This window comes from Notamacropus eugenii, chromosome 4, assembly GCF_028372415.1.
Source record: "Notamacropus eugenii isolate mMacEug1 chromosome 4, mMacEug1.pri_v2, whole genome shotgun sequence".
NCBI classification, from domain to species: domain Eukaryota; kingdom Metazoa; phylum Chordata; class Mammalia; order Diprotodontia; family Macropodidae; genus Notamacropus; species Notamacropus eugenii.
In genome coordinates, this window is record NC_092875.1 from 148,686,409 (window position 1) to 148,711,878 (window position 25,470).

The 25,470-nt window shown below is 34.4% G+C and overlaps 1 protein-coding gene across 12 annotated transcripts in view; it reads left to right on the forward strand.

Annotated features, from left to right (window-relative positions):
- Nucleotides 1-25,470, forward strand: part of UBR5 (ubiquitin protein ligase E3 component n-recognin 5) — a 180,566-nt gene that overhangs the window by 108,758 nt on the left and 46,338 nt on the right. For 10 of the 12 annotated variants that reach the window (XR_011965807.1, XM_072603357.1, XM_072603347.1 and 7 more), the window contains 11 exons: nucleotides 3,137-3,249; nucleotides 9,513-9,656; nucleotides 9,768-9,879; nucleotides 10,480-10,634; nucleotides 11,319-11,516; nucleotides 16,482-16,692; nucleotides 17,330-17,456; nucleotides 21,631-21,782; nucleotides 22,229-22,324; nucleotides 22,706-22,829; nucleotides 25,008-25,105. Coding sequence is in view for 11 of the 12 variants with exons in the window: in XM_072603357.1 (XP_072459458.1) it covers nucleotides 3,137-3,249; nucleotides 9,513-9,656; nucleotides 9,768-9,879; nucleotides 10,480-10,634; nucleotides 11,319-11,516; nucleotides 16,482-16,692; nucleotides 17,330-17,456; nucleotides 21,631-21,782; nucleotides 22,229-22,324; nucleotides 22,706-22,829; nucleotides 25,008-25,105 (1,530 nt within the window). In the remaining variant the exon portion in view is untranslated. The remainder of the gene's footprint in view (nucleotides 1-3,136; nucleotides 3,250-9,512; nucleotides 9,657-9,767; nucleotides 9,880-10,479; nucleotides 10,635-11,318; nucleotides 11,517-16,481; nucleotides 16,693-17,329; nucleotides 17,457-21,630; nucleotides 21,783-22,228; nucleotides 22,325-22,705; nucleotides 22,830-25,007; nucleotides 25,106-25,470) is intronic. The other 2 variants (XM_072603348.1, XM_072603354.1) reach the window with 2 other exon arrangements.

Consider the following 25,470-nt stretch of genomic DNA (forward strand, 5'->3'; position numbering starts at 1 on the left):
TCTTCATTTTCTTTGAAAGAAGAAGGGATTGGTCTAGAGGCTTTTCAGGTCACTGAAACTCCAGATCTATCATTTTGGCTTGCATACATGCTAGCTGTGTGGCCCTGGGCAAGTCACTTAACCTTTCTGTGTCTCAGATTCCTGTAAAGTGAGAGAGTTAGAGTGAACCATCTCTGTGGTCCCTTCTGTTCTAAAGCTTTGGCACTTGTCTTCAGTAGGACAAGAGAGGGTATGTTCCATTTAAGAGGCATCACTGTATAGTGAATAGAGACTTGCCTGAGACTTGTCTTCAAATACTTCTTCATATACTAGTTCTACTATTGTACGCACTTACCTCTTTACCTAGATAGGCAGAAGGGTGCTGAGTCAGGTTACCTAATTATGTGCTATGTCATATTGATTCTACCCTCCCAACAACTTGTAGCTATCTTCTTTTTTCTACTCCCATGCCCACTGACATTTCAGGACTTTATCACCTTACCCCTCATCTCTTAGAAGAGCCTCCTCATTTAAGGGCATCTAGGTGACCCCATGGATAGAGTGCTGGGCTTGGAGTTGTAAGGACTTTTCATCCTGAGTTCAATTCTGGTCTTAATCCTTTACTGGCTGTATGATTCTGGGCAAGTCACTTAACCCTGTTTGCCTCAGTTTCCTCATCTGTAAAGTGAGCTGGAGAAGAACATGGCAAACCACTCCATTATCTTTGCCAAGAAAACCCCAAAATGGGGTCACAATGAGTCAAACATGACTGAATAACAATTCTATAACTTAGCAGAATGTCTGACATATATAGTCCAGGGTGATAGGGTTTAATTCTGTTTGTTCTCATTTCTCAATCCCAAATGTTCTATATTAATAAGCTCATAGGATCATAGATTTAAATTAGGATATCATAGGTTTATTCAATTCATCTCCCTAATTTTATTAATGAGAAAACTGACACTTAAAATGGGAAGTGACTTGTCTGTTGTCCTAAGAGTAAATGACAAAACTGGAATTTGAACTCGGATCCTGTGATTACAAATCTAGTGGTTTTTGTTTTGCAAAAGTGAATTTTTTTCCCAGGAAAAGTGTAATCAGGAAGATTAGCCAGATCAGATAAATTGCCTACCCAGAAAATAGGTGGTATATGAAATGCACTCTTAAAATTAGCATTGAATCATTTAACTATATAGTTCAGAGTAGGTGGAGATTAAAAGAAGTAGGGGAAAAAAATCAAGCATTATTGCTCCTGGAAAAAAAGACGATAAATCAGTAACTATGATCTATGTGCCTAGTTTTTCCTCTTCATGATGAAACCTAGATGGAAAATAACAGACATGAATCAGCAGGCTTTCAGAAACAGTCCTCTACATCTTGTGACATTTTCACCATCTCATAGCTAATATAAAGAGTGGAAGAATGCTAACTCTCACATTGTTCATGGTTGACAAAAAAATACTTGGCTTGGTAGGGTGAAAGGCAATAAGAATTCTTTCCTGCAATGTTGAGCCCATATAAGATTCCTTGACAATCACTGAGATAACATTCTTCATTTACAGCGATCAACTGTGATGATAACATCAAATGTGAGGGGTGAAATAGCAAAATGTTTACTATTAAAAAGGGTTTATCTCTTTTTGTCATGGGTCACATTCTGTATCAAATTGAAATGAAGGAATTATTTCCAAAATATAATGGATTACTCTTGTGGGTGTAGTTCAGCATGATGTTACAGGTCCCCTTTGGTTAATTTTGTGTTGAGTCAAAAGAGCTCAACTCTTTGAGAAAAAACTAAAATTAGAAAAGTTCTGTTCTCCCAACTCTGATTTAAAGTTGTATGTCTAATTTGTTGAATTATTATATCCGTTAATATCAATATCTGGGACAGGTATGCCTGGATGATCAGTAAGTTGCTTCTAGAATTAAAGAGGATGAAAAAAGTTGACTGGATTGCATTTGGAAATTAGGCAGTGTTCTTAATGAACCAAGCCTGCTGTCTGTCCCCAAAACCCATTTTAGAAGTTATGTTCCATTTTGGTGTTGTTAGGAATCTTCTAACAACCTGGTAGTCCTTAAGAACTGAAATAGTAGGTAGGTGACTGAAAAGATAGTAGATAGGTAAATGATGGATGGATGTAGACTTTTGTTGTATTTCTTAAAATGACATATGTTCAGTAAATAGTGGTGTAAGGAATTTCATTAAGGAAACATAATGAAGAGAAATAATAACAGCTTAAGGGCTGTACCCATAAAATGGATGAAGTCCTAGAAGATGGCATCAAGTATATAAGAGAAGGTGGATTAGAATGATACATGATAATATCACGTATTTTGATCTGTGATTGTAAAAAGAATACTTCATAGCTGTGAATAAATCAATAAATCTATTTAAGTGTGTATTACAAAGATATAATTTCTTTGGAATTTGTAGGGGGAAATTCTGTCAGCAGAATGCATTTATACCTCTCATGTTAAGGAAAGAGTAGCTCTGTAGAATGTTTATGTGCTGTCTAGTAGTTTTTCATAGGTTTTCTGGACTTTTGTAGGTAATTCATCTGATATAAATTGTTAGAAAATATAAATTTAAGAAATTTTTTATTGATTTGTCATCAGCATTTCTCCCAGAGAAAAATACTTTTAAAAGAAAAATCAGCAACAATTGATCAGTGCAAAAAAAAAACCAAACCTGAAACCATATGTAGAATATGCCATTTCAAATTCTGTCTTCAGTAAAGTAGTTTCTTTAAATTCTGGCTGTGGAAGACTTCTGGAAATGTTTGTATTGCAATGTTAATTTTCACAGAATAAATCTTACACAACTATGTATAATTTACTAGATTTTCAACTCCTTAAGTAAACCTTACTCGAGTTTGGCGTAATTTTTTTTTCCTCAACAAATCTATTGTATTATTCAAATAACTGACAGTTTACTACAGAGGCAATTTTTTTCTTTTTAAACAGATCAGTCTACAGCAATTCATTAGATATTTATTCTTAGGCATTTCACCTTTTTATACCTTAAATGTTACTTATTTATCGTGTGTGTGTGTGTGTATGTGTGTGTAATAATTTTTTCTCATATTTAGATGAAATCTATAAAATCTCTTTAAAATTTTTTTTTCTTTTGGTACTTACCATTTTGTTGTTGTCTAAGAACGACGACGGTCTACTCCTGCTCCAAAAGAAGAGGAGAAGGTGAATGAAGAACAGTGGTCTCTTAGGGAGGTGGTGTTCGTAGAAGATGTGAAGAATGTTCCTGTTGGCAAGGTTTGGAGGAAACCTTTGTTCTCTTTTTGAGATGTTAGTCTTAATCGTTTGAAGTGCTATAATGGTATTATTTGCATCATTTTTGGTTGTTACATAGGCAGCTTAAATTTTAAAGAATTTTTTGAGTTACTTAACATTAGTTACATTGTATTCTACCTTTGTTTTCTATTATTGGTCTCACTTTCTTTACTGATTGAATCCTAGACTTACAGTGAACCTTAGAATGCATGTCATCTAATATCTTAACCAGTTTTTGAATCCTGCTGCCAAAAGTAGCTACATAGCCTCCATGAACTTTTCCTGAAACCTCTGGACAGTAACGATCTTTTGTTTGATAACTCTCTAATACATAATAGCAATTTTAGTTAACTGTTATTTGTTCCTTACTCCTTTACTCAGTTGACTGAACTAAAAAACTCCATGATGGAAGAAATTCTTTAATATAAACTTTGTATTACCTTCTGAGCCCATGACAGTATCCTGAACCCAGTAGGTGCTTAATAAATATTTGTTTGGCAAATGAATAACTGCTGTCTAAAGATCAAGGAACATGTTACCTCACTCCATTTTTGGACTCCTACAAATGTTCATCTTTGAAACCAAAATATTCTCCTTATATATCTCACCCGTTTGCACATTTGCTACCCATTATTTATTGTTGAAAGTTGGCTGTTATACTTCTAAGTCTTATCTCAAGATTTATAGATGCTCAGCTTTTGAACTGTTATATTAATTTAATCTACCCTATTATTGACCTATTCCTGAATGCTACTAATCATGAATTTTAACGTTTTAGAAAATACACCAAATATGGGAGGCTGGGCAGGTATGGGGGTGTTGACCTATCAAGACAGGCTTCCTATTAATAAAAATGTAAACCATTCTCTGCTGAATAAGTAATTTGAGAAGTGCTTATTTGTGGTAGCACTGCATGAATATAGTAAAGTTACAAATTTTGTGCTATACCATTCATTTCTCTGATGGGTGATACTTTAAACATTAGACAAATAATAACTTCATTTGGGTGAGCAAAAGGTCCCAAAAATAATGGGGGGGGGGGCAAAAAAAGGAAGGCATAGTTGTATTACCAGTCATCTCAGGATATATTAAGCAATAATCATCAGAACTCTTTGGTATTGGGTGAATAGAAGAACCGATCATTGGAACAGAATAGATAAGTAAGGCCCAGAGAAAGTTAACATAGTTTGTGTTCTTGAGTTTATTAAATTTTGAAATACTATCTGATAGAAAATATTGGGGAAACTGGAAAATAGTGAGATAGAAAATGAATTTAGGCATGCAACTTAGACCAAATATCCCATAAGCTCTAAATATATAAAGGCCCTGATATTAAATGTCACATTATAAAAATTAAACAGTGGTGCTGTGGGGTACTGTGCTTTGGAGCTCTCAGTAGTGAGAGAATTCATAATCAGCCTGATAAATTATTTCTCTTTCTTTATGTTGTTGCCCAACTGCTCTTCTTGCAGTTCTTCTTACATGGCATTCTCCTTACTTAAACTGGCCTTCCATTTATTCTAGAATGTTCAGTACTCACCTCTAATTTACTGGAATCCCATACTTCTTCTAAAAGTTTCTTTATGGAGCTTTTTTTTTATCCCTCACTTGCCCAACTACTACTGCACTCTCTCCTGACTGCAGTTCACATTTATATTTTGTTTATTTTTAATACATTTATATGTGTACTTTCTCTGTCCTGACAGAATGTAAGGTTCTTGAGGACTATTTGGTTTTTGTATCCCCAGTGCCTATTACAGTTTTTGGTTTGTAGTAAACACTTAAAAATGCTTGTTAATGCCTTAACTTAATCCATAGAGGTGAGCATAAAGGAAATTAGAGACAGTTTTGGTTGCATAATTTTAAAGTTTTTTTGCGAAAAAGACTAATGTAACCAGAATAAAAAGGTAAATTGATAAGTGGGGAATAATCTTTGCATCAGACAGAAAATATTAGGGATCATGCCCAGAAGACAAGTACATATTTTTAAAGAATTGCAAATTTTTGACAGCTATATTTCAAATATGCTTTAAATCACTAACAAGAGAATTGTAATTAAAACCATTCTGTGTTTTTACTTCCTACCTTTCAGCAGGCAAAGATGGAGGGTTTTGGAGCATAGCTACTAATACACTGGTTTTAGATGTGAATTATTAATTTTGGAAAACTTCAATTTATGTGAATAAAGTCATTAAAATATTCATACATTTGACTCAGCAGGTCTGTATCCCAGGGAAATAAATGACAGAGATAGAGAGTTTGTTTACATGCCAATGTAGTCATGGTAGCCCTGGGGAGAGAGGGGCGTGTGGGAATTTAGTGATAGTAGAACAAACTGTACTAGTTGAATGTTATAGAAACATGGGAAAATTCATATGAAACGATGAAAAGTGAAGGAAGCAAACCAGAAAAAGTAACCTACAAAAGGAGTACAGTAATGTAAATACAAAGAACACTGGAAGGAAGCCAAGCTCTGAACAGTTAAAGTGATCGGTCTTGTTCTTTGAGAACAGCTGCTGTAACATTCCTCTTTCCCTTCAGCGTAGAGTGGGGGAACTTGGAATATAGAATATTGTGTATGTTATCAGGATTGGGTGTTTATTGAATTTTTCTTTTTGATTACTTTGATGGAAACTAATGTTTGTTGCTGAAGGAATGGTAGGGGAGTGCCCGTGTTTGGAAATTACTAATTTAAAAACAAAAAGTTTCAGTCAGCTTTTTTTTTTTTTTTAAACCTATTGATCAGTTATCCAAAAGGACAGTTGAAGAAATTCCTCATTCATAGTAGAGGGGTGGAAAAGTATAATTGTAGAATGTTAAATATTCTTTCAAACACATTTTGCTTAATTATTCCTTGGTACAGAGGAAAACTATGTCAGGCCTGCACAACCTTGAGCCCATGCTTGGCTTACGAAGAATATTTTTTGTGGGCTGTAAGAGGTTGTACAGGCCTGCTCTTATGTTGTCTGTTACTAGGATGATGGTATATTTGACTTAGGGTTTTGATTTTGCCTTGGTTGCTGCTAATTTTATCCCTGAGCTTCCTAAAGACAATTATTTTATGTAAGCAGTTACAATCACTTAATTCTATTTAGGGTTTGTAGAATTGTAATCAGTTCCCGAACAAAACATCAATAATGGTATTTCTAGAGAAATTCTTCTGTTCTACTAGTGCTCATTTCCCCCTAGGATCTTGAAGCCAACTATTTAGAAATAGTTTGAGGTTTATTATCTTATTTTCAGAGGCATCTCGATTGTTCAGTGGCTCCAGACCCTGGAGTCAGGAAGGATTGAGTTCAGATCCATCCTCAAACACCTACTAGACTTGTGACCCTGGACGAGTCATTTCACTTCTGTTTGCCTTAATCCAACTGGAGAAAGAAAGGCAAACTGCTTCAGTATCTTTGCCAAGAAAACCCCATGGCCAGTATGGTTCAAAGGGTCATGAAGAGTCAGGTGCAACTGAACAACACTTTTTTGTGTCCAGCACTGTGTATTTTTTGGCTAAAATGGATTATTTAATGAAATGAATTTATTCCTTCGGTATTGCTTTTCATACAAAATCTCTGCCAGACATGTAATAGGAATAAATAGTTAGATCTTTTTTCCCTATAAAGGATAATAAAACTAAGAAGAGTTAGGTAGTTCTTTCTTCATTTTCATTCTTGCTTTTATTACTTTGATACCAATCATTGCTAGATATAAATATCCACATCAGAGTAATGTAATTTTCAGTGTTTGATCACAGTTGTCAAAACAAGGGGTCCCTCGGGCCTTTTAAAATGAAAGGCAGCTTGCTGTCATCATGTAAAACGAACCTGGACTGAGGTTTGAATCCTACTTCCAACACTTAGAAACTGTGTGACCATAGACAAATTGCTTTGCTTTCTCAGTGTTTAGTTTTTTCATCTATAAAGTAGGGATGACAGGTCCTATAACAATTAAATTACAAATAATCTTAGAGCCTTCTCTTTGTGATTATATCCACTTTATCCTGTGTAAATCTTGTTCATACCTAATCATGTTGTCTCGCATTAGATTAATAGGTCCTTGAAGGCAAGGACTTTTTTGCTTTTCTTTGTATCCTTAGTGCTTAACATAGTGCCTAGCACATAGTAATAACGTAATAACTTGACCAAGATTGTTCTGAAGATTAGACTTTGCAAATGTAAAAGTCCTATGTTAGCTGCTTTTTGTTCAACACTTTATGACCCCATTTGGGATTTTCTTGGCAAAGATAGTGGAGTAGTATGCCATTTCCTTCTCCACCTCTTTTTCCAGATAAGGAAACTGAGGCAAACAGCATTAAATGACTTGCCCAAGGTCACAGAGCTAGTAATTGTCTGAGGTCAGATTTGAACTCAGAAAGATGAGTTTCCTGACTCCAGGCCCAGCACTCTATCCACTGCGCCACCTAGTGGCTCCTAACTGCTATTTCAGAACTGAATAAAATTTTCTGAAGTCTTCTTAGTAGTAATGGTCAAAGTGGTAAAGTGGTGGTGGTAGTAATGATAATATTTAATAGTAATGGTAGCTAACATACAGTAGTATTTGCCAGGTACTATGCTAAGTGCTATACAGTTATCTTTATGATCCTCAAACTTGGAAGATGGATGCTATTATCCTCATTTTACAGATAAAAAAACAAAAGCAAATTAGAGGTAAAGTGACTTGCCAGCATCACACAGCTAGTAAGTCTGTCTGGGTTTGGGAGGGCAGATTCTTGAGATCTTAGAATAATAGCTCCAAAGCCAAAGGGGACCTCAAAAACCATCTAGTATAACTCATATTACAAATAAGGAAATTGATGCCTGGGGAGATTGAAAGAACTTGCCCAAGAAACTGAAACAAAGCAAGGTTAAGTGACCTTCCTAGAGTCATAGCCAATATATATTAATAATTTTTGAATTCAGGTCTTCCTTGCTCTACCCACTGTTCCATCTAACTGTCCTTTAAGAAAGGAAGGAAAATGATTATAAAATAGAAAACCTTTTTTCTTCTTTATTAATGATCTTAGCTTTATCTAAGTTCATTTATCTTAGTTTTATAAAACCAAGTTTATTTTATATCTTAGTTTTACTCTATAGTTGTGACAAGCTACTAAGTATAAAAACATTGCTTTCAGAATAAGTTATTTAGCTCAAAGCTTCATGTTTGTTATTTCATATTAAAATTAAAATTTCATCTTAAAATTCTATAAAATATGCTACCTGCAGTTTCTAATATTCATCATTTAATTTAGCAAAACCTCGGGGGAGTAGGAATTGTGGTTTTTATATGCTAAACTGTCATGTCCTTCTATGTTATTCAGCTTCTAAATAGTATGTTATCCTTTCAGTTGATCCTATTGAGCTTAGTTCAGGGATCCATGATTTTATAGGTGTGACTGCTTCCTCCAAAGCAAATTGCTGACTCCTCCTTTTACAGTTTTATAGATGATTTTTGAGTAGTGCCATTGCAGAACAAATAAAAACCTTAGCTAGACAGCATTTGACCAGACATTGCAGTTTGGTAGGACCTAGGAGTTTTTGCTTCTTTGCCATTGATTTTGATAACCAATATCCACTGACATGTCACAAGAGGAAATTAAGCAGGACTTGGTACATATTTTCATGGTGGTGGGATACATTACATAATTTAAAATGAGGAATGATTATTGATTGCTTTTTTTTTTTTTGCAAGACAACTAGAGTTAAGCGACTTGCCCAAAGTCATATAACTAGTTAAATGTCAGGTTATCTGAAGCCAGATTTGAAACTCAGGTCCTCCTGATGCCAAGGCCAATGCTCTGTTCACTTGTGCCACCTAGATTCTCCTAGAATGCTTTTTAATGGATAAAAAAAGTTAGTTAACTTTGTGGAATTTTTGCTTGCAATTGTTTGGTGATGACTGAATGTGTAAAATTATTAGTTATTTAATTTTGGCTAAGATTTCCAAAAACTGAAATGTAAACTATCTGCTAGAATAATCCTAGCTATTCTACTTACTTTTGTGATTGGAACAATCAGTTTTCTTCTCTTGGACTCATTTTCCTAAACTGTGAATTGTAAGGGTTAGAATAGGTAAAACCTGTATTGTTTCTTTTAGCTTGGAATGTCTGATGCATCAATTTTGTCATCTCTTTTTGTTTCTATTATAGAATCATAACTTTCTCTTCTGAATTTTAAATAGAATTGATGTGTAGAATCTATGTAGTGATTTCAGTTTAGTCTTTAAGTAACAATTTTAATATGTTATATATCTAGGTACTAAAAGTAGATGGTGCCTATGTTGCTGTGAAATTTCCAGGCACTTCCAGTAATACAAATTGTCAGAGCAGCTCTAGTTCAGATCCTGATCCGTCTTCTCTTCTTCAAGATTGTAGGCTTCTTAGAATTGATGAATTACAGGTATGTTTGAAGTCATTTTAGTACATTTTGAAGTTATATTCAGCTGAAGTTTTGGGTTCATCATGTTACTTGTATGTAGATTCAGAAACTTAATTTCTTTTTTCTGTGTAGGTGGTCAAAACTGGTGGTACACCTAAGGTTCCTGACTGTTTCCAAAGGACCCCTAAGAAGCTCTGTATTCCTGAAAAAACAGAAATTTTAGCAGTTAATGTAGATTCAAAAGGTAAACCTTTTTTTACCCATATAACTTTTTCTTATTTATTTCCAATTGCTCCTTCATTATCTTCTTATCCTTTTGATGCTTTTGTAATAAATAAATGGAAATGGTTCTGTAGTATGCTGATATGAAGAAAGTTTGGGGTAATAGTGCAGACTGATTTGAGGCATTGCCTAGTAACAGAGGAACAGCATAGCATAGTGAAAAAAATATTGTAATAGGACTCAAGCCTTGGTTTGGGTTCTGACTCCACCGTTTTTATTATGTTGCCTTGGATAAGTTAACTTAGCCTGAGCCTCAGTTTCTATATTTGTAAAATTCGAATGGCATCACCTAAATTATCCACCTCATGTGGTTGTTTTCAGGATCAAGTGTAACAGTATAAAAGAGTGATAACTATAAGGTGGTGTCATTAATGACAGGTGGCTGTGGGATCATTCTGTGACTGAGCTTGCTGTGTGCCCACTCAGTGTGGTGATTGTTTTTGAATTGCTTTTCATATTGACTTGCTAAAGTTTTTTTGGGTTTGTGATGAGAATATTGGTGTTTGATAAATCATTGAATGTTTGTAATTAATTTTTCTTCTTCATTTACATGCTGCTGAAGGTGTGCATGCTGTTTTGAAGACTGGGAATTGGGTGCGATACTGTATCTTTGACCTTGCTACAGGAAAAGCAGAACAGGAAAACAATTTTCCTACTAGCAGTATTGCCTTCCTTGGTCAGAATGAGAGGAATGTTGCTATTTTCACAGCTGGACAGGTATGAAGATAGTGAATTAGTTTAGTTAAGAGACATATAGAATTTGGGGGGAAATACATGATAAAATTTATATGGATTTAGGGTGCTTGCTTAATAACTAATAGGAACATTTTCAAAACCTTCAGCTTATTTGATGAGTGCTCCATGGCAGTACTTCTTGTTTGAAGAAAAAAATATTTCCATCTTCTTCTCCACTGACTTGATTTTCATCAACAAATGTAAATGAACCAACACTTAATTTGCAAGAACTCCCATTCCTGTGTCTTTTATTAGACAAACATGAACAGATTCTAAAGCCTCTTGGCCATTTTAACACTGTATAAGAAGCAGTGAGGCATAATGCACTTTAAGTTGACTCTAATGTTAGCAAGCTGTGGTTTCAAGTCTTGCGTTTGAAATATTTCTGCTTTGTGACCCTGGAAAAGGCTCTTGAACTCGTATGCTCTAGGTAGCTGTTTAAAACATACATTGTAGGGATGGTGCACGACCTCCATTGGTAGAGACAGTGCCTTACCCAGGACTTCCCAAGACAGGTGGAATCACTAGTCTTACCCCTACCTATCCTTAGCATATTTTAATATGCTAAGAACTCTATATTCATTTAAACATGCAATTTGAAATTAAGCTGCTTCTGGGAAAACTCAAGTTTTTTTTTTTCTTTTTCCTTTCCTTTTCTCAATACAGGAATCACCCATTATTCTTAGAGATGGAAATGGTACGATCTATCCTATGGCAAAAGATTGTATGGGAGGAATAAGAGACCCTGACTGGCTTGATCTTCCACCTATCAGTAGTCTTGGAATGGGGGTGCATTCTTTAACAAATCTTCCTGCTAATTCAACCATCAAAAAGAAAGCTGCTATTATCATCATGGCCGTAGAGGTAATATTTCATATTATTCTTTTTATGAGGTATTCTTTGTAAAGTTTCAAGCCATTGCCCTGATCCAGCATATTCTTTGTCTTCTTTGGTTTGGCATGTTTACCATTGTATAGCATTTCTTGAAATACAGGATTTAATGAGGTAATGTGATATATTTCTTTGTTGCAAGAAGTTATATGTGTGACTATGACAGATCCTTTTAATTAGTTGTATTATCTTAATGTTTTTTCAGGAATACACATTAGTTTCATTATTTTAGATAAGCATTAAATCTTTCCAAAATTTTGAGAAAGGACTTGACAATCATAATAAAGTTTTAGATGCAATTTGACTTTAGAATATTGTTTTTGAAAAACAAGCCTTATTAGGAACAAATTCTTAATTGCCTAAATCTAAGAGGCTGGTCTAACTTGTCAGTTAAAGTAATCTAGATTAATTTGACAGTTATGAATGATAGTTGAAATTGAGATATAAATTAGAATTACTTTGTTGCAGCAGTACATCCATAGAAATAATTTGACACTTTAGTATAATAAGTCTTCATGTGCAAAATATAACCTCCCTTTCTTTTCAAATTTTGAATAGGTTATTGAAGTTTAAACATTTAGATCTGACAGTATCAAATTCTATGTATTCTCGTATTCTAACTGTATTAGTCCCTTTTACTCTAATGTCATAGATGTGCAGTAGCCTTTCTGTCTGTATGAATGTCTCATATATTTGATGTTTACCCTCTTCAGAAAGATTTTATGGACAGAAGTATTTCTAAAGTTATTATAAAGTATCCTTCCATAGAACTACACCACATTATTTAGCCTTTTCTTGGTGACTCACAGTCATCCTTGTGTATGCCATTGAGGAATCATACATCATTGTACAACCATGTCTTTGAGGGGCTGTTGAGGTATTGGGGCTTAGGCTTTTCATATTATGCATCCTGGATTGATTTATCTATTTATTTTTATGTCTGCCTGTGACTGCTTTTATTTTCTCATTTTAAATTTTACCTATTCATTTTTTTTTCATCATTTTCTTAAATAACCATTCCCTGTTTTATGAGCACTGTTAACACCAGAATCTCTCTTTTAATAATACACATGAGCCTTAGTTCAGGGCCCTTGAGTCTCTTTCCTCTGGAGATCTATTTCTTTCTTTCTTTTTTAATATTATTTCCTGGTTTTTGACTCTTCAGATATTGATGTTTCTTGGTAAGTAACTGTAGGCTGTGTGTTTTCTTTTTAAATAACTTTTTAAAAAGCAAAATTCTCTTTGTTAAAATAATAAATTTGTAATTGTGTCATTTGATAAAATTTCCTCTGAATAACAAGTTTAATAAATAAAAGAGTAGTGTATGGTTGTTGTTACTGTATTTAGTCTAGGAGTGCATAGAGTCTTCCCTATAGTGTGTCAACCTACTAGCAAGTCTGCTACCCTATTTCCAGACAGTATTTTGCCAGAGATGTACTATTATTTGTTTTGCTACTAGTTGTTTTGGAAGGCTTAGCAATTGTCTTTTTTTTTTTTTTTTTTGAGAGAGAGAGAGAGAGAATTTCATACGTCCTTTTCTCTGGTCCTGTCTAAGCTTAGTTTTCCAGTCCAAGACTTACAGATAATTAGATTCCCATTACAGTAATCTTAGGTGTAAATTCTAATAAAAAGAATATTTATGAAAAAAAATTTGGCCAGTGTTTCCCTTATAAATATTTGAGTAATTTAAGGGCTTCGCCTGAACAGTGAGACATTTACAAATGTCTTCTTCTGTGAGTTTCAAACTGAAGGTTTTTTTTTTTTAAACAATTCTTTTCTTCAGCTATCTGTTAAATGGTTGTTGAATGTCCAACAATATATGACTCACTTAAGAAGTAGAAAGTAGTATAGGAGTTTTACATTTTAGCATGCCTCAAATTTACCTTGTAAATAGTACTAAATGTCAGCACAATGTAAATACTGCTCTATTTAGCATAGGGTTGATGTATAGTAAGCTCGTAAGTACTTATTGGGTTGAGTATTTGGAAACCCCCAGACCTCATGGCCTTAATGTGATGTTTGGTTGTGACCAGTTATAGCCTGTCCTGAAGGCCTTTCTTGAGACTTTATCATGGACCACAGTGAGGCCTCCTACATTTAAGAAAGTGCTGATTTTCGCGCTGCTAGCCCACGTATCAAATGGCCTAATTATTGTAGATGTTGTGTTATTTGGTGCCACTAAATGTGTTAGTATATTTTAAAATCTTCTTGGGGAGGCATCACAGTGACTTACTGGCATTTTAATATTTTGCTAATTCCTAGATAATTATTATTAGGTGGAGAAGAAATTTAATTAAAAGAAACTTTTCTAAAGTTGAATTATCTTTGATATGCCCCATAGAAAGAACTGCACTTTTGTCTTCTGAATTTGTTTTCTGCTACTCTTAGCATATTTTTTTTTTAGAGATAGAAGGGACTTGCAAGGCTAAGTCAAAATCCTTCATTCTTTGGAAGAGAGGACTGAGGCCTTGAAGGTAAAACAACTTGCCAAAGGTTAGACAGAAATAGTGACAAAGACAGGACAACCTAAATTGTCTAATGCTAAGTCCAGTAGGTTTGGGGGGAGGGGGGAGGGATCTTCAGCAAGTAATTCCATCAGTATTCCCAGCTTCTTCGAACAGTGAAGTGCATTAGTTGTCACTTAAGGATAAGCCTTTTACCTATTGATTTCTGGCTAGTTGAAATTTGTGCCTTACTCACAGGTCATGTGCAGTATATTGTGTTTTGGGTATCCCCTACTGTCTGTCCTGTAGAGACAGCCCTCCAATTTCTCTTGCAGCAGGAAACACATGCTTTTCCTATGGCTCTTCCTGGTCTGGACAAAGAGAATTAAAGAACCAGGTTAGGGATAGAGGGACACTCTCCCATCCTCCCAGCTTCTGTCATCTTCCAGAGGAATCAGGTCTGAAACGTAACTCTGTCTTTTTTGACGGTGCTTACTATTGCCTAGAAGCTACTTATCTCCCTTCCCCATCACCCCCATCCCCTCAACTTGCAGATTGTAAATTATCTCCCCAGTTAGATTATAAATTGCTTGAGGATAGGAACTATATTCTTGTATCTTCCCCATCACAACTGTACAACACAACACCTAGTACTATGATTTGCCATAGCCGACATTCAATAAATAATGTTTATTTTTGGGTTGAGTTAATAACAAGCCATTCCTGCAGATATTTGGTTTATTATTGTAGTTTCGAGTTTCATATTTCATTAAGTATCAATTAGTATTTATTTCTCTACATACGTGCATTTCAACTTTTTCACTTATTGTCTTAACTTATAAATAACTATTGTTGAAGTTAAATTAAGGATAGATTTTTAGGGAAGGAAATGTTTCAAATTGTTGCTATTATATCGCTTTCCCCCTCCCCCATGCTTAGCATAGTGTTCTTGTTCGTAAAAAAGTGACTAAGCACTATTTGTTGAATGTTCTAACTTGGTATTCATATTTGCTGACATACTTTCTACAAGAAAGGAGAACCAGTATGTCTGGGAGAATTTAAAGAATCCTAGTCTTCAGGTTTAGATATTTAAAATAGAAACCTGTCTAGAAGTATTCTGTTTGACAAGTTTCTTGACAGTATGTAAAATACCTGAATGTTCAGTATGCTGAACACCTTTGTTTCATTCCAGAAATCATTAAATAAATATGTAATTAAACTATATAAGAGCTAAAGATTTTAATTCACACCAGTTTTATGGAATTTCTACTATGAGACAAAAATATTTAATGTTTTTTGTAGAATCAGAGCTAGAGGTCTAATTAGAATCATCAAATCTGTATAGATTTGGCTATGATTGAAATTAAAGCATAAATAAAATAAAATATTCATGCTACTTTTGATATGGTTGAGAGTTCAGATATTTAATTCTTTTAAAGTATTTGTCCATCATGCTCTTTTAGTAAGGAGCACTCTTACAAATAAGTTTGATTAATGTTATAGAAAGAAAAATACAGTTTTCTAAACTAATGAAATTGAACAAGATTCTATATGATTTGCTTATGTAGAGGCCAAGTATTTGGAACATCAAGAACCAGGTTTCTGCATCCCTAAGTCTGAACATCAAAACTGACACACATCAGTCATTGTAGAACCTCTCATGGCTGTCAAGGTCCAATGGAAAAAGCACTTCAGAAGGTTCAGAAACTAGGTTCAAACCTAGACCTTGCCACTCATTCCCCATGTGACCTTGGGCTAGTCACTTTCTCAGCTTCAGTTCCCCCAGTTGTAAAATTAAGGGGTTGTGTTTAGTGATTTTTCATAATTTATAAGAGAAGTAGATGATTCTAAGATCCTGTATATGTCATCTGACTGTGAGCCCTTGAGTCACTTTTCAGGGACAGTTCTAAAAGGTCTGGTAAAGTAGTATCGTATCAATAGGGTATGCTGCTCTCTGCTAATGACAAGTATGCTCATAATAGCAGGAAGGTGACAGAAAAGCTTAGTGTTTTGGAGATACTTTCTGGCAAAACTTCTATATGTAAGCCATCTATGATATTACTTTCCTAGGAATGATTTATGTTATCAAGGAAATGAAGTATACTATTTATTCTAGGGCTTCAGAAGCACATGCATCAAAGTGGTTATAATCATTTTGGTGTTTGAAAGGGGAGGTTAAGAAAATCTAGAAAATATAATTATGTGGAACAGTTCAGTCACTTTCATGGCCAGATAAACAAAGTATTACTGTACTAATTGAATATACTTGAGACACAATCTAGTAATCTTATCTTTTTTTTTTTTTTTTTTGGATATTTTAAACCTTTTCCCCTAACATTATCAGGGAAAAGATGGATTTGGTACTCTTTGTTAAATGTGTATAAGGGAATCTCCTGGATTACAGAAGCAATTACTTATTTCTAGATGTGACCTAAAATTTTAGTCTTGGTAATTAATGTAATCATTTTTATTTCTTTTTCTTATTTGAGTACAGAAACAAACCTTAATGCAGCATATTCTCCGATGTGACTATGAGGCCTGTCGACAGTATCTTTTGAATCTTGAGCAAGCAGTTGTTTTGGATCAGAATCCACAGATCCTTCAGACATTCCTCAGTCATAGATGTGATGGAAATCGTAATATATTGCATGCCTGTGTATCTGTATGCTTTCCAACCAGCAACAAAGAAACCAAGGAAGAAGAAGGTAAGCTTACAAACTACCTGGAAGGTAAAAATTATCTATTTTACCTAACAGAAGGGCGTATGAAATAGAAATAGCTTTTCTTTTTTGGGGGGTGGGGGAAGTGTATAAATTTGTATGCATATTTGCTTTCAGACTTACTGCATACCTAATAGCCAGTGAATAACACTAATTTTAGTCATCGCTGACTAGTTTTGTTACTATAGTAACTTTCTTGAAGTTCAAACTCATTGATAGTGAAATTACTTTGATATTTTTTGAAAAATATTATACTTGTAATGTGTTAATTACTAAACATATAAACCTCACTCCTTTGAGAATATTCACAGGGATAAATTATGGGAAAACTTTGGAAGTTTTACTTTATTTTTGATGTTTTGATTGCCTGGGGTTTTTTTACATATACTCATTTCTGAACTTTATCTTAGTGTCTCACAAAAGCAGACCAATAATAGTTAACATAAAATAACAATGATAAAGCTGTCTATTCTTAACTAGATGTTATTTCTTATAGGGTGGAAAAATTTCCTACTTTTGTCGTGCTAACACTGATCTGAAAAATTAATAAATTAAAGCTTAGCTATAGTTATTGGAATTTCCGTCCTTTGTCTTTGGTACCAAACATTTTCTTATGTTTCAGAAGCAGAGCGCTCTGAAAGAAACACATTTGCAGAAAGACTTTCAGCAGTAGAGGCCATTGCAAATGCCATATCTGTGGTTTCAAGTAATGGCCCAGGTAATCGGACCGGATCATCAAGTAGCCGAAGGTAAAGTGATTTTTTACCAGAAACTTTTGGTTTAGAGAAAAGAAAAATACAAAAAGAAGAAAGTAGTCTTGTATGTTTTGAAACACTTGTAATTCTAGTTTCATCATATAAAGAAATATCTGATATGATTGAGAGCAACCTTATCTGTAGCCCTTCTCTCTCCCCCAAAACCCCAAACTCCAAAATCTAGTGAATTTTTATCCTGTTATAATCCAAAGGAGTATACATACATGTTTCACTTTTCCAGGTGTTTCAAATTAATCATTATTACACAGGAGAAATTGAAAAGATCCCCCATTATTCTTTTATATACCCCCTAGGTCTCTGTATTAGCATGTCCTGATAATGAAAGGAAATACTAGGGAAAAAATCTACCGCTTAATTTAGGATGGTGTTGCACAAAAACTATTCACACCATGTTATTGTCTAAGTTGTGGAATAAAGACTGTGTTGCATGTTCAAAAAAATGTTGAGGTTTTTGAATAGATAGTGTTTCAGGAAAATTTTATTTGACAGGAAGGAAAATCATCCTCACTTCATACCTATTGCAGGCATAATTTCTGATTATTGATGTGTCTGCCATTATAAAACATGTTAACGTAAAAACAGGGACTCCAACTTCCATTTAAAAATTTTTATTCTCCAAATGATAGCAGAAAGCCTGCCCCTGCAAATAAAGCTTTTAGGCACAAAAAGGCAAACACAGTACCTGTTTGTGCCTTTACATCATAACTATATTCTCTTTCTCTCTCTCTCTGTCTCTCTCTCTCTGTCTCTCTCTTTCTCTCTTTGTCTCCCTCCCTCCCTCTCTCTCTACCTCTCTCTTTCTCCCTCCCTCTCTCCCTCCCTCCCTCCCTCCACACACACATATTTCTGTGTTTTCTATACAACAGCCCTATGAAATAGGTATTGAAAGTCTTATCCTCATTTGTTCAGGTAAGCAAACTGAACTTCAGGAAGCTTAAGTGACTTACTCCCTCATTCTCCACCCCAATTCCCTCATCCCTCCTCCCCCACTACCCTACCAAGGTCACAAAAATAATTAGAGAAGCAAAGACTTGCTTTCTTTGCTAATTCAAAGTTTAGTGCTTTTTCCGCTATACTACACTGTCTCTCTTTATCCAAAATTATGACTTCAGTGAGGCATGGAAAGTGAAATGTACAAAATGAAAAACATTTTGACTGTTGTCTTCAACTCATATGTTTAAGTCTCCACTAGATAGAGGAAAGGTTTGGGTCTAAAATTTATAGAAAGATCTAATTATTCAGTATCTGAATTGTTTCAAGCATTTTACTTCCTCATGGAAGGTACTTATGCAAATCAAGTTGGTTTCTCTGATATGATTGGTGCAAATACCACAGCTTTGTTCATGTGAGGATTATTTTGAAGGCAAACGCTAAAAGGAGCTTCAGGAGTGGGTAACAAATGGCTCACAAATAATTTGCAGTATAATCTCCTTTGAGGAATTTGCTGAAGATTTTACTGCAGTACTTTTAACTATTTCAAAATCAGGGCTGTCTGTTGAAACAGATGAAAGCACAGGAATCTTAATCAACGACTGACAATAGGAAATCCACAGAATCAGCTTCATTGATGTCGTCCTGTAGCCAACAATGGATTATATGAGTTGCCCCTTGATGGGTGTGCAGGCTTGAGAGTCATGAGCTGTATGCTCAAAACTGATGCACTCTCAGTGTTAAGTACTGTTATATTCCTTCAGATGATGATTTACCTCAAGTTTTGTTATGTGACTGGATAGGTCCAAAGTACAAAGGGCAAATTTAGTGGAAAACATGATTGATGCATCTGATTGCAGGTGTATTTACTCTAGAGATTGTTAATCTGGAAGACACATGACCTTCGCTTTTTTGTCACAGTGGTGTATTTGAACCATGACTGGATACTAAGGCTTCTGTAGTATGGATATAACGTGCTTACAAAGAGGAAATTACACCATCCTTGAATTCTTCCATATTGTAAGAAAATATGATGACTGCAGGCAAGCCTATACGAAGAAAGCTCAAAACTCTGAATCTTAGCAGCCAAGATGGTGTCTCCTCAGTATAATCCTCAGCCACTGGGGATCCAGGTGAATCTTCATGAATTGTGTACAACGTCTTGAAGAATGATTTTCTTTTTTAAGAATCTGTAAGAGGACCTGGGCATTCTGTTAAAAATCTTTACCCAAAAGAAAATGAAGAAAAGAGGCTAAGGACAATTTAAAATTTAAAAAAAAAAAAAAAAAGTAGGGGGAGGGATGACTCCTTGTCCCTCTCTTTTATAGGCATTTGGCTACATCAGAACAACAAAAGTGGAAATTTGCAAGTTGTTGATTTGTAAGCTTCATGCATTCTTCACACTGTCTAAACATTCCTCTTGTTGATAAAACCATATCATGTACTTGCTGTATGTGAATCAAATATGCAGTTCTTCTCAGTTATTGTTCATGGTTATCTTTAAGGCACTTTAAGGACTCCTTAAAGTGTCTACTCTTAATCAAACTTGTGAAGGTATCATTCTGTAAAAAACACAACAGATAACTCTTGTCTTGATGGAGTGCCCTAGTCATAGAGCTGTAATACCTATCTAGAATTTCTAAGGAATTGAGGTCATCTGGACTCAACGAAGTTAACTTATTACATTGTCTCTATGGATGTTCATTTTAACATCACAGCCTGTGCATTCACAAAACAAGATAGATTGCAGAGGAATTGTTTCCTTTATGCAAAGTATTAACCACTGAGTTCTTTTTATGCATATTTAAAATGATCGATTGCATAGATAGCTCCATATAACTTTTTTTCAGAATGCATGTGTATACATACACAAATGCATGCACACATGCATAAAGCACAATGAAATGTTCCATAGTACCGAAGATATTTTCTCAGAACTTGGAAACAATGAGAATTTCTATAAAGATAATTTTTTTTATTTATAGTGGCATCATGGGAAGTATGTATGTGATCTCTAGAAGAAATGAAAACATCTTAAAATATGACACATTTAAATAGAAATTTTTTTTCTTAAAATATCATTACAAATGACATTACCATTTTAAAATCATGTCCAGGCTGTTAATGGGAGAAGAACATATTCTATATATGTTGCCTGGCCCTTTAATTTGGGTTTCTGTCATTTTATGAAGCTTTAGAGATTCTAGTGATCATAAGGATTTTTGATGTTTATGTAGTAGATTAATTATTTCTAAATACTTTGGAGCCTTTGTAATTATTTTCATTTGTCTTTGAATGGAGGTTATAGTTGTGCAATTTCATTTTTGTAGAGCAAGAAGTACTAAAAGTAATGCCATTTAAAAGTATACCTCAAAGATCTAGTTTCTTTGTTCGTTATCCTTGTGATGGGAGCCATCTCTTTCTGGTATTTGTATGAGCTCAAAAACTAAACTTCTTTATTAAAAATTGATCAAAATTTTTGCTTAGTATTAATTTGCCTTTGTATTGCTAGATTATTTTTAGGACACAAAGGTGGTAAGTGTTGTATAATTTCATAAAACTACTTTAGATAGAAGCATTGTTCCCTGTTGTACTTCAGTTTAATACTTAATGATTATGAATCAGGGAATACAATATTTGACTTTTCATATCTTAACTGTTTTCACTTTTCTTGAAGTTGTAAAGGAAGTTTTTAAGTACTTATCCCTTTTTTTTAAAGGGGTGGATTTGTTCCCTTATAATATGGGACTACATGACACAGTGATTATAGGACTGAAGTGGAAGCTAGGCTCTTACACACGCACGTACACTTGCACTCACACGCACTCACCCTTTGGCTCATTCTGTGAAGCCAGAGTTGTTGTCTATCTGTCTAGAAGCAGCATATGCACAGTGGGAAGAGCATGAGTCTAAATACTAGGAGACCTGGCTTCTGTTCTTATCTCTGCCACTAACTTGATGTGTGATACTGGGCAAACCACTTAGCCCCTCTAGCCTCATCTTTTTTCCTCTGAAAAATGATGGATTTGGACCAGATGATCTGTGTTTCTTTCCAGCTTTTACATTTTATGTTCCTTAAATTTTCCTGAACTGGATTATTTATTTGTAAAATACCTTTTGAACTTCGAAGAAAAAAGTTCTGTGTAGCTAGTCATGAAATTACAGTTTGGCAGCAAGAGGTTAGTATTCACCTCTTTTCTTATCTGGTTGTTTCTAGTATGAGACTAAGGGAAATGATGAGACGTTCCTTGAGAGCAGCGGGTTTGGGTAGACATGAAGCTGGAGCTTCATCTAGTGACCACCAAGATCCAGTTTCTCCCCCAATAGCTCCTCCCAGTTGGGTTCCTGACCCTCCTGCCATGGATCCTGGTAAGAGTTCTTATTTTTATATAGTATTCAGTATGTTAAAAGAAAAGAAACTGATGTCCTCTATGGGATAAAGAATGTTATTTATCTTTGCAATATCTTAATAAATAGTTTTCATAATCTAGCTACCAAATAATTTCTCTGAGAAAGGCATTAATTTTAAAATGTATTGAAATGCTAGAAATAGATTTTTTTAAATCACTTCAGACATCTCTTCTCTATTAAAATATTCTCTTTATATTCTTTTCTAAAAAAGTTAAACCCTTTATATGTTAATCAGAGTAGTCATTAATCTAAGTGGATTCATTTTATTGTATTTTTTTTAATCCATTTTGACCTCTGACTTGACCTCTGGCTAGCAGTAAGGCCTTAGGGTCAGTTAAGAGAGCAGTTTGTTAGGGATATGTTTTATATAATGATGTACATCCTGCTGTTCTGTTTACTGAAAGATGGTGACATTGATTTTATCCTGGCCCCCGCTGTGGGATCTCTTACCACAGCAGCGACTGGCACTGGTCAAGGACCAAGCACCTCCACCATCCCAGGTGAGAATCCACTGTTTATCTGCATAGGCATTATGAAAAAGAAGAGGGTTCGCTTTGCATATAGGCTTCTACATATACACATTTTACCTAAAGTTCTATTGTCTTGACTGGAAAAGTGTCTAATCTTCTCTAAATTAACATTTTACACTCTAGCAAAAATGTGGCATATATGTAGAAATATCCTTAGAATTTACTCAGGTTTGTGAAAGTCTTCTGAACTTGTGAAAATTCTGTTAATGAAAATTACTCACGACTAATAATAGATTTTTTTCTTAACAAAATGATCTATTTAATCATTTAACTTAATATGTAATTCTGGCTTATATTTTATATAGCACAGATTTTGATGTTTTGTTACAAATCTCTTGTGTTTAATTACAGGTCCTTCCACAGAGCCATCTGTAGTAGAGTCAAAGGATCGGAAAGCAAATGCTCACTTTATATTAAAATTGTTGTGTGACAGTGTTGTTCTTCAGCCTTATTTACGAGAACTTCTGTCTGCCAAGTAAGACGTTTTAATTTATTTTTCACTTTAAAATTCAATTTAAATTGTTATTTAAGTAACTTTTTGAAATGTTTTCATATGGAATACTAATAATTGCTTTATCTTAATGTCATTTGTCTCTGAGAAATTTCTAATCTCATGTTCGCTACTTGGTTCTCTATCTAGCCTTTTGTTCAGAGTTGCTAAATCTTGCCATTATTTAATATACATTCAAAAATACAAATTCATTTACTTATTATCAGAAGTAAATTAGGTGGGGCTTATCTGCCAGTAACATATATTATGCATGTGTGTGTGTGCGTGCATGTGTGTGACACTTTTACATCAGTCATATGTATTGAAATTAGTGTCACCCAATCATGGGGCAAGTCAGGATTGTCCAGTCTTTTTGGCTATGAATCAAAGGACTGTGGCTTATTTTCATTTAATGCTTTTTAAATCAGAAAGATGGTATTTTGTCTTAATATCAAATGAGTATAATTTATCATTTGCTAGGTTCATGAGCACAGTTATAAGAATTGTGCCTTTATAGTCCCTCCACCTGAGTTTCAATTCTCCCTCTGCTACTGTGTGTGATAGTGGACAAATTACTTGTCATCTCTGGGCCTTGATATTTTCCCCTTAAAATTAATGAATGAATTGTATTACGTTACTTACATGGTTCTTTTTCTCACTTGAACTATGATTCTGGGAAACATGATTTTAGTGTGTTCACTGTTGTTTCTAATGGCAGCAACTACCTTTACACTAAATCATTAAATTATAAAAAGAGTTGTCTACTTTGGACCACTCTCCTCTCAGCTTGCTGACTGCTGGCATGCACTATGGCAAAGATATAAGAATCTCAATCTGTAAGCCTTTATAAAGAATCCACCATGTTCTAGGCACCATACTAGGTGCTGGGGATACAAATATAAAGAATGAAACTAACCCAATTCTCACGGAAGACAAGTCATAGATGAAGCAGCCAGATAGCATAGGACATAGAATGTTAGACTAGGAGTCAACACTTGCCTTTGATGCTTACTAGCTAGGCAAGTCATTTAACTTTTCTCAGCTTTAGTTTCTTCATCTGTAACATGCACACAGCTGTACACATTAAATGAGGTAATATATGTAAAGTGCTTTGCAAATTTTTAAAATGCTCTAAACAAATGCTGTGTATTATATATGTATATAGAGAGTAGCTTCAGGTAGTTGAGGGGTCAATAAAAACTTTGGGAAGATGTCAGAAAATATTTAGATGGTGTTGCTTGAGCTGTATCTGGAGTAAAGGAAGAGAGATTGTATAAGGATGAGATAAGGAGAGAATCCATATTTATGTACACAGAAACCATGCATCTTTCTATTTCTGCATTTCCTTGAATCTGATTTCATATTCAAACTGATATTTTAGGGTATTATCCCTGAGTTCTCTTTGTACATTTAGCTTTTCTTCCCCTTTATTTTTAAAAAATTCCAGCAATAAATTATTTTCTCTTTAATTTGGTATTGAGGTACTCTGATATCCAAATTATAAGGTATGGAGAGTAATAGAGAAATGATAGCTTAGTATTCCTTATTTCTGTTAATTCTACACCTATGCACATAACCATGAAGTTACCAGAAAAAAAGACTGAACTCTGTCATGTAGCATGAAAAGTACTGGGACTCAGAACCCAGACAGTGTTGGGCAGGTCATTTGATCTTTCCTGTACTGCAGTTTCCTCATTTGTTAAATGAGGGGGTAGAATCTGAAGCTGATGCCAAAGTTCTTTTCTAACCCTGAATCTTAGGAGTTTAGAGAGATGTGAGAGTAAGTTTTTTAACACTAATCCTTGAGGAGAAAGGAGACCCAGCAAAAAAATTAGACATGGTAACTTCCATGCCTGATTTTCATATTGAATTGAGAGCTATGATAATGGGTCACCAAATGCAAGGAAGAAGAAACTTTTCAAGAACAAGGGTATTAACTACTTCCCCACGAACTTCTTATCTACTTCATCTGTGTAGTTTTGTTAACATTGACCATTGTTGTTTTTTCAGTCTTTGAATCCCTAATACCTCTAGTACAGTGTCTTGTGTTTGTAGTACATACTTAATAAATTTATTTGAATTTAGTTCTTTTGAAAAATATATTAGACATTTCAAGAATTAATAGAAATAGTTTGTTATAATATGATGTTCTTCTTATTCTAGGGATGCAAGAGGTATGACACCATTTATGTCTGCGGTAAGTGGCCGAGCTTACCCTGCTGCAATCACCATCTTAGAAACAGCACAGAAAATTGCAAAAGGTAAATTTGTTTAATTTCCTATATGTACTGAGTTATTCCTGCATTGTTAAAAAATTCTTGAGTAGTTACATAATTTAATAGAACCTATTAAATTGATAATTACATTGTATAATGGAAAAATTAATCTTTAGAAAGATTTTTCTTTTGTGAAATATATCTCTCTCAGCTCTCCTGACATCAGGAATGTAAATTTCTTAACATATTCTTTTCTTCCCCATTAGAATGTATGGTCTTAGCAAGTAGGGATAATTTTAATCTTTTTATTGGTATACACAGTAACTAGCACATAGTACACATCTTTTAAATTCTTGTTAAAGAGCTAATTATGGATAGCAATTAAGAAATAGATTAGATTTGTTTTTCTT